Below are 16,489 nucleotides of genomic sequence, written 5' to 3'. Positions count from 1 at the left end.
TCCTACTGTGGCAATGAACCTCACCTTCGAGCTCTTTTTTCTAGAATAAGGGACAGTCATCCATACCATTTCAGGGGAATGAGAGGCAGGTGGGTTTGATCTGAAGGTCATTGTCGATAGTTCATCGGTTGTCTTATTTTCACTTCAGGGCAGCTCGGTAGCATTGTGAATAGCACAATTGCTTCACAGTTCCAGGTTCGATTCCGGCTTGGGTCACTGTCTGTGCGGAGTCTGCACATCCTCCCCGTGTGTGCGTGGGTTTCCTCCGGGTGCTCCGGTTTCCTCCCACAGTCCAAAGATGTGCAGGTTCGGTGGATTGGCCATGATAAATTGCCCTTAGTGTCCAAAATTACCCTTAGTGTTGGGTGGGGCTACTGGGTTATGGGGATAGGGTGGAGGTGTTGACCTTGGGTAGGGTGCTCTTTCCATGAGCCGGTGCAGACGCGATGGGCCGAATGGCCTCCTTCTGCACTGTAAATTCTATGATAATCACTTCAATGCCTAGGTTTGAGTTGCAGAATGGAGGTATTTTAACAACTCTCAAACAACTGATTAACAACAAGTATTTTAGATGCCCAAGTGACTGGGGACTAATCCTCCACACAAACAATAATCCTAATTCCATGGCACTAATTAAAACAAAGCAGGGAGTTTCCCACTCCAACATTCAATCCTCAACCAATGCCACCAACACAGATCTGACAATTTTTTCGATTCGCTGTTTGTAGGACCTGGATGTGAATAAGGTTTACTTCTCTATCAGTCCAAATAATAGGAATGACTTCACTTCAAGGAAACAATCCTCTGGTGGTAAAGTTTTTTGGGAGGTCCTGGGTCCGTGACACAGGTTTCTGTAAATGCAAATTTGTTTTTTTAAATGATGCGTGTAGTTAAGTACCACCCAATTCATCATCAATGTGCCACTTCCTCCACTAGAAAAAAAGTTACAAAACGCTTGAGGAAGATGTGCAGTCTCAAAGAAGATTTGAGCAATAGTTTTATTCAATGAAAACTTTGATTAGACCTTGGAACTTGCTAACATGTGTAGCAGTTGAGGCAATTAGTCTAGATACATTTAAGGGAAAGCTTGATAACACATGAAGGGGGGATTAGATTGGAAAGTTATACCGACAGGTTAGATGAAGAAGGGTGGGAACTGGCTGGTGCGGAGCATGAATACTAACACAGATTTATTATGCCAAATGGCATGTAGCATTGCTGGTGACAATGTTAGTGCCAGAAAGGCATCTGAAGTCCTCCCCTGTCCTTTTCATCATTTGAAGCTGGATGTAAAGCCAATGAATGATCGCGAACACCTTGATGGGTGACAGGGTGCAGTGAATGCTGATGTACTGGTCTGGGGCAGTTAGAGAAAAGCTTTTCAATAGGTCTATTGAAATTATGTTAGTTGCTAAGTACTTCCAGTAACCGACTTGAGGAATTGGAGATAGGAGCACGTTGAACGTCACCCATCTATTAACTGCCCTTCTTAGTTATGGTGCTAACCATTGCCCAAATTGAGCATTTCACTGTTCACTGGAATGACTCCTGAAGACACTATTTGAGCAATTAGCTCCCTGATGTTCATTGATAGCTACTGCACCCCCACGCTATGCAACAGAAGAATGTGCCTTCTGGGGAAATATTAATTCCGTCATTACTGAAAAATACATTTCTTTGAGTAGATGATGCCTCTGGATCAGGACAAGTCTTTTTCTCTTTAGTCTTCTGTCACCTGGGGAAATGGATTGGACCAATTAAACTGAGCTGAAAGCAGGTCAAATCAGTTAATTGAAATGGGGAACGAAATCCCTCAGTATACACTTGGAATTATTATTTATCCGTTTTTTCCAGAACATTGTTTCACAGTGTACAAATCCATTCTAAACGCCCCAGATAATAAACAGTATTGTACAGCCTAATCTTCACAAAGTGCAACTATAATCTTAGCCTCAACAGATCAGCATAATGTTTCCATTCATAATTCTTTGCCAGACAGTTATGGCTCCTTAATTAATCCACAATGCAGGTTCATTAATGTCATTAGTGAGATTAGTGTTCGATTCAACCTTGCAACTCTCATTGAGATGCTTTGATTCCTCTGCCTCCTCTGATCTGTCTGGGCTTTAAGAGGTAATCGGTCTAAATCATTTAAAGTTGAAATGCTACTAAAGTTGTTATTAAATTCAACACTCTGCTAACAACTCCACTGAGGACTCAGTTGGTCCGTACACTGTCCTGTGTTAGGAGCTGAGCCAGTCAAAGTAAGGAAGTTAGAAATAAAAACAGAAAATGCTGCAAAACCTCAACAGGTCTGGCACCATCTGTGGAGAGAGAAACAGAGTTAACGTTTCGAGTCCATATGGCAACTCTTCAGGGCTAAAGGGAGGGAGAAATGTGACGGATTTTATACGGTGTAAGAGGAGGTGGAGCAAAATACAAGGTTAGGTCAGGGTCACCTGATGCCGAATTAACTTGGGTAGCAAAAGAGTTGAGGCTATTGGCCTTATTCGCCTTGGGTTTCCGATGGGGAGTTGGTTGTGGGTGGGAGGTGTGGGAGGGAAGAAATCAGCATGGATTGAGGGTGAGTGGTGTGAAGGCATCCTCATTTATTTGAATGGGATGCTCACTTTCTAAACTCACACAGGCTTACAGTCAGACATTGGAAAATTGCATTGGAATTACGCATCATTCTGGTCGCCACACTACCAGAAGGATGTGGAGGCTTTGGAGAAGAGTGCAGAGGAGGTTTACCAGGATGTTACCTGGTCTGGAGGGTGTTAGCTATGGGGAGAGGCCGAATAGACTCGGACTGGTTTCCTTAGAACGACAGAGGTTGAGGGGTGACCTGATAAAGGTCTACAAGGTTATGTGGGGCATGGATAGAGTGGGTGGGCTAGCTCGCTCTCCCAGGGTCAGTGACCAGGGGGCATAGGTTTAAGGTCGGGGGGAAAAATTTAGAGATGTGCGAGGCAGGCTTTTTACAAAGGATGGTTAGTGCCTGGAACGCGTTGCCAGGGGAGGTTGTGGAAGCAGATACATCAACGGCATTCAAAAGGCATCTCGACAAATACATGGATAGGATGGGTATAGAGGGATACGGCACCAGGAAGTGCTGAGGGTTTTGGCCAAGGGTGGTATCATGATCGGTACAGGCTTGGAGGGCCGAAAGGCCTGTTCTTTCTGGCATAGGAAGTATTAAACAGACATTATCTACAACTACTGAGTTTCTCTGAAAGCTCAGCTGGTTTACATTGTGTAAGGGCCCTTCCTGTTGATTCCATTATTTCCCCTTTCTTTATTCTCTGCCATTATCATATTGATCCATGGATGCTTAATGGTCATCATGAATCTTTAAGTCAAGCAGCAGAGAGAATGGGGAATTCAAGAAGTTCCAACATAGTGTATGGTGCTGGTTTTTGAACAGTAGAACTCAGACTTTGAGGCACCCGAGGGGTGGGGGAGGACTTGGTTCGATTGGTTGGCTGGTAGCCAATAAATGGCCATATTCTTCCCAGTAACAGGTCGTGATTGGGTCCTGCACATGTGGATGATATCCAGAGACCTAGGGAAAGCAGAGTTGGGTCCTGGATGCTGAAGGAAGGAGCTGGGAGTGCCTGCTCTCCCTCTCTCCAGAAATGTTGTGAGTTGCTGAATTTCCAAACCTACAGAGAACCTGAATGAATGAATCGATGGTGAAAACCATAACAGACTGAAAACAGAGACCTCGACCTGAAAGCCTAGTTCAAAGGAAAGTGTGCTTAAAGACAACCATCGGAAACAAGGACTCTTTTATCCGTTTACTTATTTACACCCCTCTCGCCCCTTCATGTTTTTGGTGTTGTGCGCGCGCGCGCGTGTGTGGTCGGGGAAAGTTAAAGTGCGGGATTAGATAATAGTTAGCCAGTTGTATTTGCTGTATATTTCATTATTGTTCTGGTTATAAATAAAAAGTAATTGTGGATAAATTTACAAATCTGGTGACTGTAATCATTGGGCAGCCAAGGGTCAAAGACTTTGGGTGTCTTTCTAAGAATTATTTATTAATTCAATTGTGTTACGACTCCAGGTCGGGGGGGGGGGGGGGGGGGGGGGGGGGGGGGCTGGAATTGACCACGCCCTAACCCAGGGTATGGTAACAATTGTGAGTATCTGAACCAAGCAGACCAATGTGATGCAAAGGTTTGACTCCCTGTGTATGTACAGGTTTATCTGATCTCAGACAGAGCAGCTACAATTAGCATTAGTTTCCTATGGGTAAGGGAAGGTGAAGTTAAACCATTCCATCGTCTCTCTCCCAATCCCTTGAAAAGTACACTTGCATAGATAGAATTGGACTTTACCTAGGCAGTGACTTAACTACCTGCAGACATTCACAGCCAAGGTACATGAGATGCCCACAGTGTCCGTGCTTGTTAATCCAGCAAAAAAAAAAAAAAAAATGCCCTTTGGAATAAGCACAGAAAAAAATACTGGAAAGTATTGCTTCAGTTGATAGCAATCGGAGTGTTTGAACAGTAAACGTATTACCCTATGTTTAACAGCAGCTTTGAGTGGTTGTAAAATGGGCACTCTGTTCTTAGAACTGACTCAAATCTAAAAGTCAACTTCCTGTTATTGCCAAACAAAACCGACTCAAGTTTCTTGCTGGAGCTTGTGAAAGACCTCATCACAAACACCCCCCCCCCCCCCCCCCCCCCCCCCCGGCAACCACACTAATGACATCTCCTTGACTTAGTCCAGCAAATCTGAACCACGGTTTGTAAAATCCCGTTTGTGCAATTGGTTCCATTTCTTGCTCAATCTAAATGGCAACACCATGAGCCATTCCTGAAAGTGTCTCTGGCTCTTGCAAAGGTTCACTCCTTTCACTCCACCAGTAAGCTTGCTGAGACTGGCAAATGGCTCTGGTATTCTCCGCAGCTCCTAAACTGGATGGAAGTGAACTACGCACATTTGGATTTGATTTATTGTCACATGTACTGAGGTACAGTGAAAAGTATTGTTCTGTGCACAATCCAGACAGATCGTTCCACAGATGGAAAAAAATCAAACATAGGACATATGATAGAAACACAATGTAAATACATAAACACAGACATTGGGTGAAACATACGGAGTGTAGTACTACTCAGTAGATAAGATGTGTGGAGAGATCAGGTCAGTCCATAAGAGGGCCATTCAGGAGTCTGATAACAGCGGGGAAGAAGCTGTGTTTGAATCTGTTAGTGCGTGTTCTCAGACTTCTGTACCTCCTGCCCAATGGAAAGGTTGGAAGAGAGAATAACCCGGTTGGGAGGAGACTTTGATTATACTGTCCTCTTTCCAAAGGCAGCGGGAGTGTAGACAGAGTCAATGAATGGGAGGTGGGGTCGTGTGATGAACTGGGCTGTGTTCACGACTCTGCAGTTTCTTACGGTCTTGGGCCAAGCAGTTGCCATACCAGGTTGTGATAGGATGTTTTCTATGGTGCAACTGTAAAAATTGGTAAGGGTCAGTGTCAGCATGCCAAATTTCCTCAGTTTGCTGTCGAAATATAGGAGTTGCTGTGTTTTCTTGGTCGTAGCGCTGATGTGGGTGGACCACCAGAGTTTTGATGTGCACACCTAGGAATTTGAAGCTGCCAGCCATCTCCACCATAGCACTGTTGATGCAGACAAGGATGTGTACAATACTTCGCTTCCTGAAGTCAGTGACCAGCTCCTTAGTTTTGCTGATATTGAGGGAGAGATTGTTGTCGTTACACCAGGCCACTAAGTTCTCTATCTCTCTCCTGTACTCTGACTCATCATTGTTTGAGATCAGACCCATCACGGTCATGTCACTGTATGTGAGGAGCTTGCACTTTCTCTCTGTGTCTGTGTGGGTTTCCTCCGGGTGCTTCGGTTTCCTCCCACAGTCCAAAGATGTGCAGGTTAGGTGGATTGGTCATGCTAAATTGCCCTTAGTGTCCAAAAAGGAAAAAGGATGGGTGGGGTTACGGGGCTCAGGTGAAGGTGTGGGCTTAAGTAGGGTACTCTTTCCAAGGGCTAGTGCAGGCTCGATAGGCTGAATGGCCTCCTTCTGCACTGAAAATTCTATGATTCTACTTACCTTAGTAAGGATATTATTCCGATAGAGGCAGTGCAACACACATTGACTATACTTGTTCCTGGGATGGCACGGCTGTCCAATGAAGAGAGATTAGGAAAACTGGGACTATCGCCTCTAGAGTTTTGAAGAATGAATGGTGATCTTATTGAAACCTACACAATACTTAAAGGAATAGACAGGATAGATGCAGTTCAGATGTTTTGCCTGGGTGGGGAGTCTAGAATTAGGGCACACAACTTCAAAATAAGGGGAAGTCACTTAGGACTAAGATGAGGAGAATTTTTCTTTTTACTCCGAGGCTTACAAATCTTTGGCATTTTCTTACCCAAAGGGCTGTGGACACTCAATTATTGAAAATGTTTAAAGCAGATTGACAGATTTCTAAATGCCAATGACATAAAGGAGATAGTGTGGGTAAAAGCCATTGAAATGGATGCTCAGCCATGATCATAATGAATGGTGGAGCAGGCTCGATGGGCTGAATGGCCTATGTTCCCAATGTGAGGGAAAGAACATGTGAGACTGCTTCTCAGTGTTTGAGTGAGTGCGTACGTCAGTGTTCAGCATGGAAACTGGATTCAGATACTTACTTTTAACCCTTCAATGTTTTTTCCCCCTTCCATTTTCATTCTTCCTTTTATCTAGTTTGTACCGGATTGCTAATTCTCTTGCTTAGTTGTTGGGAGTTCAGTTTTCAAAGATTGTAGAGATGCTTAGCTGGAGAATTCTCAGAGGAGACAGCAGTTAGTAGGCTCTGAAATTCAGCCGGACAGGAATCAGGCTCACAATGATATGACAGGAGGACGACAGTAAAGACAATTTAGCAGGCAATGTATCACGAGACCTGAAGGGATATTGAGTTCATCATTAATACTGTTAGAAAGCTGGCAGCACAGCGGGTTTCACTGGAATGTGTTGAAATGGTAAGGCAATGGCTAAAGCAGTGATTCTTTCTGACAGGTGGTTCTGAAAGATTGAAGTACAGGGACAATTAAGACAAATAATCAGACAATATATAGTGGAGGCCGGAAAGGCACTGCAGCAGAAACCAAAGGAAAAGCTTTCATTCATGTGGTTCTTTGGGAGGCTGAGAACACTCCAAGTGCTCCAAGATATACTACTAGATAAACTCGCCAAGGCACCTTTGACATCACTTTTAACAATCTGGAATTAAAAGAGCAGATGTTAGGGAACACCATCATCTGCAAATTTCCATGGCACAGTGGTTAGCACTGCTGCCTCACGGTGCCGAGGGTCCCAGGTTCGATCCCGGCTCTGGGTCACTGTCCGTATGGAGTTTGCACATTCTCCCCGTGTCTGTGTGGGTTTCACCCCCCACAATCCAAAGATGTGCAGGTATGTGGATTGGCCACGCTTAATTGCCCCTTAATTGGAAACAATGAATTGGGTACTCTAAATGTATTTTTAAAAAAATCATCTGCAAGTTTCCCTTCAAGTCGCACAGAATCTGGATATGGAACTATATTGCTGTTCCTTTACTGCTACTGGGTCAAAATCCTTCCCCAGCAGGACTGTGGATTGCAGCAGATCAAGGAGACAGCTCACCATCACCTTCTCGAGGGCAATGAGGGATGAGCAACAAATGCTGACTTTGAGTGCGACGCTTGCAACCCATGAGTGAAGAACACACGCAAATGAATAACTTCTGAAGTGTAATTATACGGACAAACACGAATGGAAGAAAATAAAAATTTGCGTTTATGTAGCGCCTTTCATTACCTCACAATGTCCCAAAGCAATTTGCAGTTAAATACTATGTAGTATTGTCACTGTTGTAATTATTTCCGCACAGCAAGATCCCATAAAAAGCGGCGAGTCAAATGGCCAAGTCGCAAGTTATGGAGTGTGGGAGCAGGGGGATTAACAATTAGAGCATTGGATTAGCTTACTTAGTGACAGAGGTAGGAATAAGGGGTTCACTCATGGCTGTGTGGAGATGGGCAATGTTAGAGAAGTTAAAGTAAGGGTCTTTATGATTCAGAGGATATGGGGCACCAGACTTGATTCTTGGTCCAAAGGATTGTCAAGGCAGTAAGTCTTTTTTCCAGCATTTTCTGTTTCACTTCAAATTTCCAGTGTCAGCTGTGTTTTGCTTTTCGTCTGTGAATGGTCTAATTAAGCTTTGGACAGTGGCCAGGAAGTAGGTTAGATTCACGGGCAAGAGAGGGGCGTTTGAGACAGGCAATGAAGTCAACAGGTTTGCAGAAAGCTGTGACTCATTTCTGTTGGACAAGCAGTGTGACAACACAGAGGCCGGGATTTGATGAAGGTTGTGTAGAGAGGTGGAATTGAGAAAAGAAAGACTTGTATTTAGACAGCACATTTCAAAATACTTCATATCCAATAGACTGCTTTCATGTGCAATGACTTATGTAGGTAATAATTCTGCTGCAAGCGCCTTTAATTATACTGGGCAGCTGATTATCAAATAGTGCACCTTGGTCTAAGAAATCTTTTAATGTAAATCAAAAGTGATGGGGAGAGGGGGAATTTGAAAACTATCTCGATGTAAGAACCAATCTGTCCTCACTTTAAAAAGGTTGCATTGTAATTATGATGATCCATCTCAGGGTTTTTCGTTATAAAAAGAGTACCCAATCATTTTTTCCAATTAAGGTGCAATTTAGCCTGGCCAATCCATCTGCCCTGCACATCTTTGGGATGTGGGGGTAAAACCCACTGAGACACAGGGAGAAAAATTGCAAACTCCACACAGACCTGGGGCCGGGATCGAACCCAGGTCCTCAGTGTCGTAGGCAGCAGTGCTAACCACTGGGCCACCGTGCCACCAATCCATCTCCGGGATTTTTAATACAGGGAGGTGGTGGCATACTGGTATTATTGCTGGACTAGTAATTCAGAGACCCAGGGTATGATCTGGGGTTCCAGGTTCAAATCCCACCACGACACACTGTGGAATTTAAACTCAATAAAAAAAAATCTGGAATTAAAAGTCTAATGGTTGGCATGAAACCATTGTCGTAAAAACCCATCTGGTTCACTAATGTTCTTTAGGGAAGGGAATCTGCCACCCTTACCTAGTCTGGCCTACATGTGACTCCAGACCACAGCAATATGGTTCCTCTCAAATGCCCTCTGAAATGGTCGAGCAAGCCACTCAGTTGTATTCAACCATTACAAAAACACAAAAGAAATGAAGCCAGACGGGCCACCCGGCATTGACCAGGCACTGAAAACAACAACAGCAAACCCAGCCCTGCCGACCCTGCAAAGTCCTCCTTACTAGCATCTGGGGGCTTGTGCCAAAGTTGGGAGAGCTGTCTCTCAGACTAATCAAGCAACAGCCTGATGTAGTCATACTCCTGAGTAACTCTGGCCAATGGACTCCGCATAGCTCCTGTCCATCCGTACAATTTCCTGAACCCGTCGGTCTGTTTCTGCCCTGTCCCTATGGGCCCGGATTGAGATCAGCTCCCCTCTCACCACTGCATTCAGTGCCTCCCAGGGCACCGCTGCTGAGACTTCTCCGGTATCATTTACCTGCAGGTGATTCTGCATGCATTTCCTGAGTCTCTCACACACCGCCTCGTCTGCTAGCAATCCAACCTCCATTGTGGGCGCTGGAAGCTATCCTTACAAATCCGTAGGTCTACCCAGTGCGGAGCATGGTCCGATATGGTAATTGCCGAATATTCTGCCCCCACCATCCCGGCCAGCAAGTCCCTACTCATGTCAAAGAAATCAATTCGGGAATACACCTTACTGACGTGGGAGCAGTATGAAAACTCCCTCGCCGACGGCCGGCTAAATCTCCACAGATCAGCTCCCCATATTTGCTCCATGAACCCTCTCAGTTCCTTTGCCATCGTGGCAACATGCCCGTTTTTGAAGACGACTGATCCAGGCTCGGGTCCAGGACTGTGTTAAAGTCCCCACCTATGATCAGTTTGTATGAACTGTAGCATTGTGGATAGCACAATGGCTTCACAGCTCCAGGGTCCCAGGTTCGATTCCGGCTTGGGTCACTGTCTGTGCGGAGTCTGCACATTCTCCCCGTGTGTGCATGGGTTTCCTCCAGGTGCTCCGGTTTCCTCCCACAGTCCAAAGATGTGCAGGTTAGGTGGATTGGCCATGATAAATTGCCCTTAGTGTCCAAAATTTCCCTTAGTGTTGGGTGGGGTTACTGGGTTATTGGGATAGGGTGGAGGTGTTGACCTTGGGTAGGGTGCTCTTTCCAAGAGCCGGTGCAGACTCAGTGGGCCGAATGGCCTCCTTCTGCACTGTAAATTCTATGAGTCTAAGTTGGGGATCTTAGCAACCTCCTGATAAAATCCACATTGTCCCAATTAGGGGCATACACACTGACCAAGACTACTCTCACCCCTTCGAGCTTACCCCTAACCATAACAAATCTGCCTCCCCCGTCCGCAACTGTACCCTCCGCCTCAAATTGAACCCTTTTATTAACCCGGATCGCAACCCCACTAGTCTTAGTGTCAAGCCCCGGATGAAAGACCTGACTAACCCAGCCCTTCCTCAACCTAACCTGCCACTTTCAGGTGCGTCTCCTGCAGCATGACTACGTCCGCCTTCAGAACCCGCAAATGCGCGAACACACGCACCCTCTTCACTCGCCCATTTCACCATCTAACATTCCAGGTGATCAGCCCATCCATACAACTTCCCCAAACCCCTGCTTAAACACACACTCTATACAAGTCAAAGACATGCCCTACAATAATTCAATTTAGATCAAACAGATAGAGATAAGAAGTACCAGGCACTCTCAGCCCTTCCCCTCCACACACAGAAAAAGATCAGCGAGGCAGATTTTGACCGAGTATGGTATCAAGGAGCCCTATCTAAACTGGAGTCAATGGGAATCAGGGGGAAAACGTCCGCTGGTTGGAGTCATACCTGGCACTAAGGAAGGTGGTTGTGGTGGTTGGAGGTCAATCATCTCAGTTCCAAGATATCACTGCAGGAGTTCCTCAGGATAGTGTCTTCGGCCCAACCATCTTTAGCTGCTTCCACGACCTCCCTTCCATCATAAGGTCAGAAGTGGGGATGTTCACAGATGACTGCACAATATTCAGCACCAATCATAACTCCTCAGATAACGATGCAGTTCATGTCCAAATGCAGCAAGACCCGGGCAATATCCATGCTTGGGCTGACAAGTGGCAAGTTACATTTGCACCACACAATTATCTCCACTTGCCGGGATGAGTGTTGCTCCAAAAACACTGAAGAAGCATGCCACTATCTAGGACAAAGTATCCCGCTTAATTGCTCCCCCTTTCACAAACATTCAATCCCCACCACCAACAAACATTGGCAGCCATGTGTACCATCTGCAAGATGCACTGCAGAAACTCACCAAAGTTCCTTAAGGCAGCACCTTCCAAACCCATGACTGCTACCATCTAGAAGGACAAGAGCAGCAGATACCTGGGAAACCCACCATCTGGAGGTTTCCCACCAAGTCACTCACCACCCTGACTTGGAAATATATCGCTGTTCCTTCACTGTTGCTGGGTCAAACTCCTGGAACTCTGTCCCCAACAGCACTGTGGGTGTACCTACAAAACAGGGACTGCAGCGGATCAAGAGGCAACTCACCACCACCTTCTGAAGGGCAACTAGGGATGGGCAATAAATGGTTTGAAAGACGCCAGACACCAGGAAGCCAAAGAGAGCAGAAGTCAGCTAGCGTCAAGTACCAAAATTCAGCATCCTTCACAAAGAATTATGCAACGGTAGCAACAAGAGGTAACATTCAAACTTTTACCTCCTACCTCCGGAGGCAGCGGCCAGTAAGAATTTCCGGTCCCACCAACGTCTATGGCGTTTTGCGTGGCTCGCGTGACCCTGCTGCTGGGAACCCATTATAGACGGCAGGAGTGGAAGTTCCCACCAGCAGGAATGGCCGCAAAATCCCACCTAAAGATTCCCAGTGTGGAAAATGAAGTGCTACCCTGTTGCTTAAAACCTTTTAATTAGAGTTCTTCAATGGTCGGTCGTTGATGGTTTAGTGTGGAACTGTGCCACATAGTCCAGGAAGGCTCCTGGTCTGATCCTCATGCTGAATTCTGATCTTGGAAGTATTGTGGGCAGTTGAATTACTACTAGTCAATGTCTCAGATGCAGAAATGTTCATTTTTGAATATAATCGCTCTCCCAAGGGCTGACACCAGAAAGATTGACAAAAAGATCACCTTGAAGAGGGCACAGAGAACATTTACCAGAATGGTACCAGTGAGTTACAATGATATGGAAGGCTCTGCCTCAAATGGTAACGGAACTTGATTCAATGCTGACTTTCAAAATAGAATTGGATAGAAACTTAGAAAGGAAAAAAAAAGCTGCAGAGCGATGAGGAACTAGGGAATGAACTAACTGGATAGCTCTTTCAAAGAACTGGTGCAGGCACAAAGACTTCCTTCTGCATTGTAGAGGATTTACTTGGATTGGAGTTATGCATTTTATAGGGACACTTAACAGGTTAACAAAAAAGCAAACTTGGAGGTTGCTTCCACATGTATAAACTGACCTATTAAAAAAACCTAATTTATTTTGCACTTAATAAGCATTTAAATTGTTCCTTTCAGTTTCCAGTTGGGTTGTGAAATCCACTTTCTATAACCCAGAGCCAAACCCAATTTTACCTTCAGAGACAGGGATTTAGCATCTGGGAGCCAACACATGGCCAAGTCTCTGAAACCTGAATTCAAACAATATAACACACAAAGGGAAAAGGGTGTGCTGATTGGTGAGATATATTAGGTGAGAGGAGATTTGTATGGAGCATAAAAAATGGCACTGACCCTGTTGGACTGATCCAAGTTACTGTAAGTTCTATGTGATATGAAAAGAGTTTCTATCTCAAAGTAATTGCTCCAAATTTCCTGACTCCAAACAGAACAATTTTAAATGCATCAAGATCAGTACATAGGGGACTTGTCTATTTAATGTATGTATTCATTCTATCATATTGCTCACTATGGGAGCTCACACCATATTGACCCTGGGCTCCGATCATCTACATGAGGGATTTGCCTCCTGCTGCAGCGTCTCCCAACCATATAGCAAACCGCAGAGGTGATGGATCTGGACAACGGAGTGAACTTTTAAATTAGCAACATATCCGTGTAGCGCATCCAGACCAAGATGATAATGATTACAAATGACAGAAGATGACATTTACCTGTCTCAGGATCGCTGAAATCGGGCAGAGAGATGGTGTTAAGGTTCCGCCTGTCAGCTATGACTCTGTCCAGTAAGCTGCTCCCTCTCCCTGAATCACTGTAACAGATTTTAAAATTCACCACAATATCGTAAACGGCGTTAACTGCATTATGTTGTTCGATGCTAAGAAGATGGTGAGATAAACCGTTAACATGTTCAGTGTGGTACAAGACAGACAGACAGATTTGCGATTTGTACTGATTTGTTGATATAGCGCCTTTCACAGCCTCAGGATATCTGTGCTTCCGTCAGTGAAATATTGTTTTGGAAGTATAGTCACTGTTGTGATGTGGGGAACATGGCAGCCAATTTGCATACCGCATAGCAAGATTCCACAACAGCAATACAAATATGACCTGACAATGTGTTTTTTTTCCATGATGTTGGTTGAGGGAATGGTATGTCCACCTGAGAAGGGAGATAGGACTTCAGTGTAACATCTTCGCCAAAAAACAGTCCTTTTGACAGTACAACAGTCCCATACACTGGAGTGTTGGCTTAGGAGATCTTTATTTATTATTTTATGGGGTCTGGGTCTTACTGACAGGGAGACCATTTGCCCATCCCTAAATGCCCTTGATTTGGGAAGACATTTTCAGAGGGTAGTTAAGAGTCAACCACATGTAGGCCAGACTAGGTAAAGGGCATTAGTGATCCAGATGGGGTTTTACAACAATCAATGAATGATTCGTGGTCACCATTACTGAGAGTAGCTTTCAATTCCAGATTTATGAATCGAATTTAAATTCCACCCAGCTGCCATGAACCCGTGTCTGCAGGATATTAGCCTGGGCCTCTTGACTACAAGTCCAGTGACATTGCTACTCCATCACCATTTCCTCCTCTGGGAACTTGAACCCACAACTGTCTATTAACTCCACTTGGCTACATACTTTGTTGGTCTTCCTGTTTAGTGAGCAGTTACTGCAGCCAGTGGTTAAATCCCTTTCACTAGAGTGACTGTTAAATCTGTCCTCCACTTCCTTATTGAAGTTACTGGTGGACAATGAAAAACTTTTGATTTCAGACACTCGGGCACTCCCAAGTCAGGGACAGTGTGCTTAGATATAGACAGAAAGTTAGGTAGTTCCTCTCATAGACTCATTAATATTGGGATAGTTTCCCCTCTACTCATGAGTCACTCGGGTCAGAATCAGGTAGGTTACTTCAAAACTGCTTTATTTATATTATATTCATGATGAATTAGTGGTCAAGTACATCTCTCTTACGTACAGACTATTTATTTTAAAAAAATATATTTTTATTAAGGAATTTATAAATAAACAACCAAGATCCATGTACAGACTATTTCACTGCCCTCCAGAGTCACTAGCACTAGCTCATGACTGCTGATGTCATTCTTACATCATGATTATCTCATAGAATTTACAGTGCAGAAGGAGGCCATTCGGCCCATCGAGTCTGCACCGGCTCTTGGAAAGAGCACCCTACCCAAGGTCAACACCTCCACCTTATCCCCATAACCCAGTAACCCCACCCAACACTAAGGGCAATTTTGGACACTAAGGGCAATTTATCATGGCCAATCCACCTAACCTGCACATCTTTAGTCTGTGGGAGGAAACCGGAGCACCCGGAGGAAACCCACGTACACACGGGGAGGATGCGCAGACTCCACACAGACAGTGACCCAAGCCGGGAATCGAACCTGGGACCCTGGAGCTGTGAAGCAATTGTGCTATCCACAAGGCCACCGTGCTGCCCCTGATACACATCACGATAACTATTAACCCTTTGTGCTACACTAAACCTCCGCCATTTCTGCCCTGACGTGGACAACACTGTGACACTGTTGCATTTCTCATTCAAACTAATCACCTTGGGCGCCCCGGAGTAAGTTTGAAACAGAGGAGCTGGGCAGCCCCAGTCCAGGAGGAACTCTGTTTGACACTTTGACACTTGACCAAACTAATTTCATGTAGGGCCTTAAAAACAAGAGAGGTATCAAGACATGAAAAACATGAGGAGTTAGGCCATTCGGTCCCTCGAACCTACTCCACAATTTAATAAGACCACGGTTGATCGGATTGTGTCCTGACCTCCATTTTCCTGCTTGGTGGTTAGGATAACCAGAAACAGCGATAGAGAGCTCAATGAATATTTGAGAACGAAAAGTTTTATAGGGTGAAAGAGGAGAAGCAGAAATGGCCTTCTCCTTTGCGATAAAGTTATTTGGTTAACTGCAGCAATAGTCCAGACTGAAGAATCTGTCATTTGTATCCTTTATTGGTTTTATCCAAAGTTAGAAAGAACGATCTTGCATTTATGTAGTATCATTTGCAACCTCAAGGACATCCAAAAGCACTTGTTTGAGCAGTTCTAATGCCATTGGCTCACTAATCTTCAGATTGTTTTACACTCAGAGATGCAGTTGAGTGTAACGTGAACCTGCCATCATCTGCACTAACCAGGTGTCAAAGCCCCATCAGGATCCTGTGGTTGGCTCCGAGATACTGTACAGCCTGTTGGCCAGGCATTATTTTGGTGTTGCTTTCAACTCAATAACAGTGAGATTGAAACGCCACTTCTGTATTAGAGTAACTACTTTTTACAAACATCAACACAATTTTAGTTACTTTATATGGATTATTAACAACACCCAAAATCAAATGTTTTCATAAAAGTTATAAAAATAAAGACAAAAGGTATTTGTGTTTAACCTATCTCTCATTTTAACTTGGTCTTAAAGAATTTGCTGCCAATCAACCCTCAGAAATCTGCGCTCCTTCCATTCTGGCCTTTTACCTCCCCCCAATTTTAAACGCTCTCCACCATTGATGGCCATTGGCTCTTGAATTCGCTCCCTACACCTCCCTGCCTCTCTCCTTTCAGATGCTCCTTAAAGACTACCTCTGTCCTTAGGTGGCTCATGGTAATTCTTTTAACAGTTCTATGAAGTGTTTTAACGATCTCAGAAAAATACAGTGCAGAAAAGGCCCTTCAGCCCATTGAGTCAGCACTGCCGCATGATGTTAATGTCACTATACAATCTCAAATTGCGGGCAGCACGGTGGCGCAGTGGTTAGTGCTGCTGCCTCACGGTGCCGAGGTCCCAGGATTGATCCCGGCTCCGTATGGAGTTTGCGCATTCTCCCCGTGTTTGCGTGGGTTTTGCCCCAACAACCCAAAGATGTGCAGGGTAGGG

The 16,489-nt window shown here is 44.8% G+C and overlaps 1 protein-coding gene across 1 annotated transcript in view; it reads right to left on the bottom strand.

The window, feature by feature from the left end:
• ttc7b (tetratricopeptide repeat domain 7B) overlaps positions 1–16,489 on the bottom strand; it is a 345,224-nt gene that overhangs the window by 102,749 nt on the left and 225,986 nt on the right. Inside the window, exon 17 of the mRNA XM_038790445.1 lies at positions 13,283–13,380. Within this exon, the coding sequence (XP_038646373.1) occupies positions 13,283–13,380 (98 nt within the window). The remainder of the gene's footprint in view (positions 1–13,282; positions 13,381–16,489) is intronic.

The sequence above is a fragment of the Scyliorhinus canicula genome, chromosome 2 (assembly GCF_902713615.1).
Source record: "Scyliorhinus canicula chromosome 2, sScyCan1.1, whole genome shotgun sequence".
In the NCBI taxonomy this organism is placed as follows: Eukaryota; Metazoa; Chordata; class Chondrichthyes; order Carcharhiniformes; family Scyliorhinidae; genus Scyliorhinus; species Scyliorhinus canicula.
The sequence above is the reverse complement of the archived record's forward strand: the minus strand, read 5'-3'. Positions and strand labels throughout refer to the sequence as shown.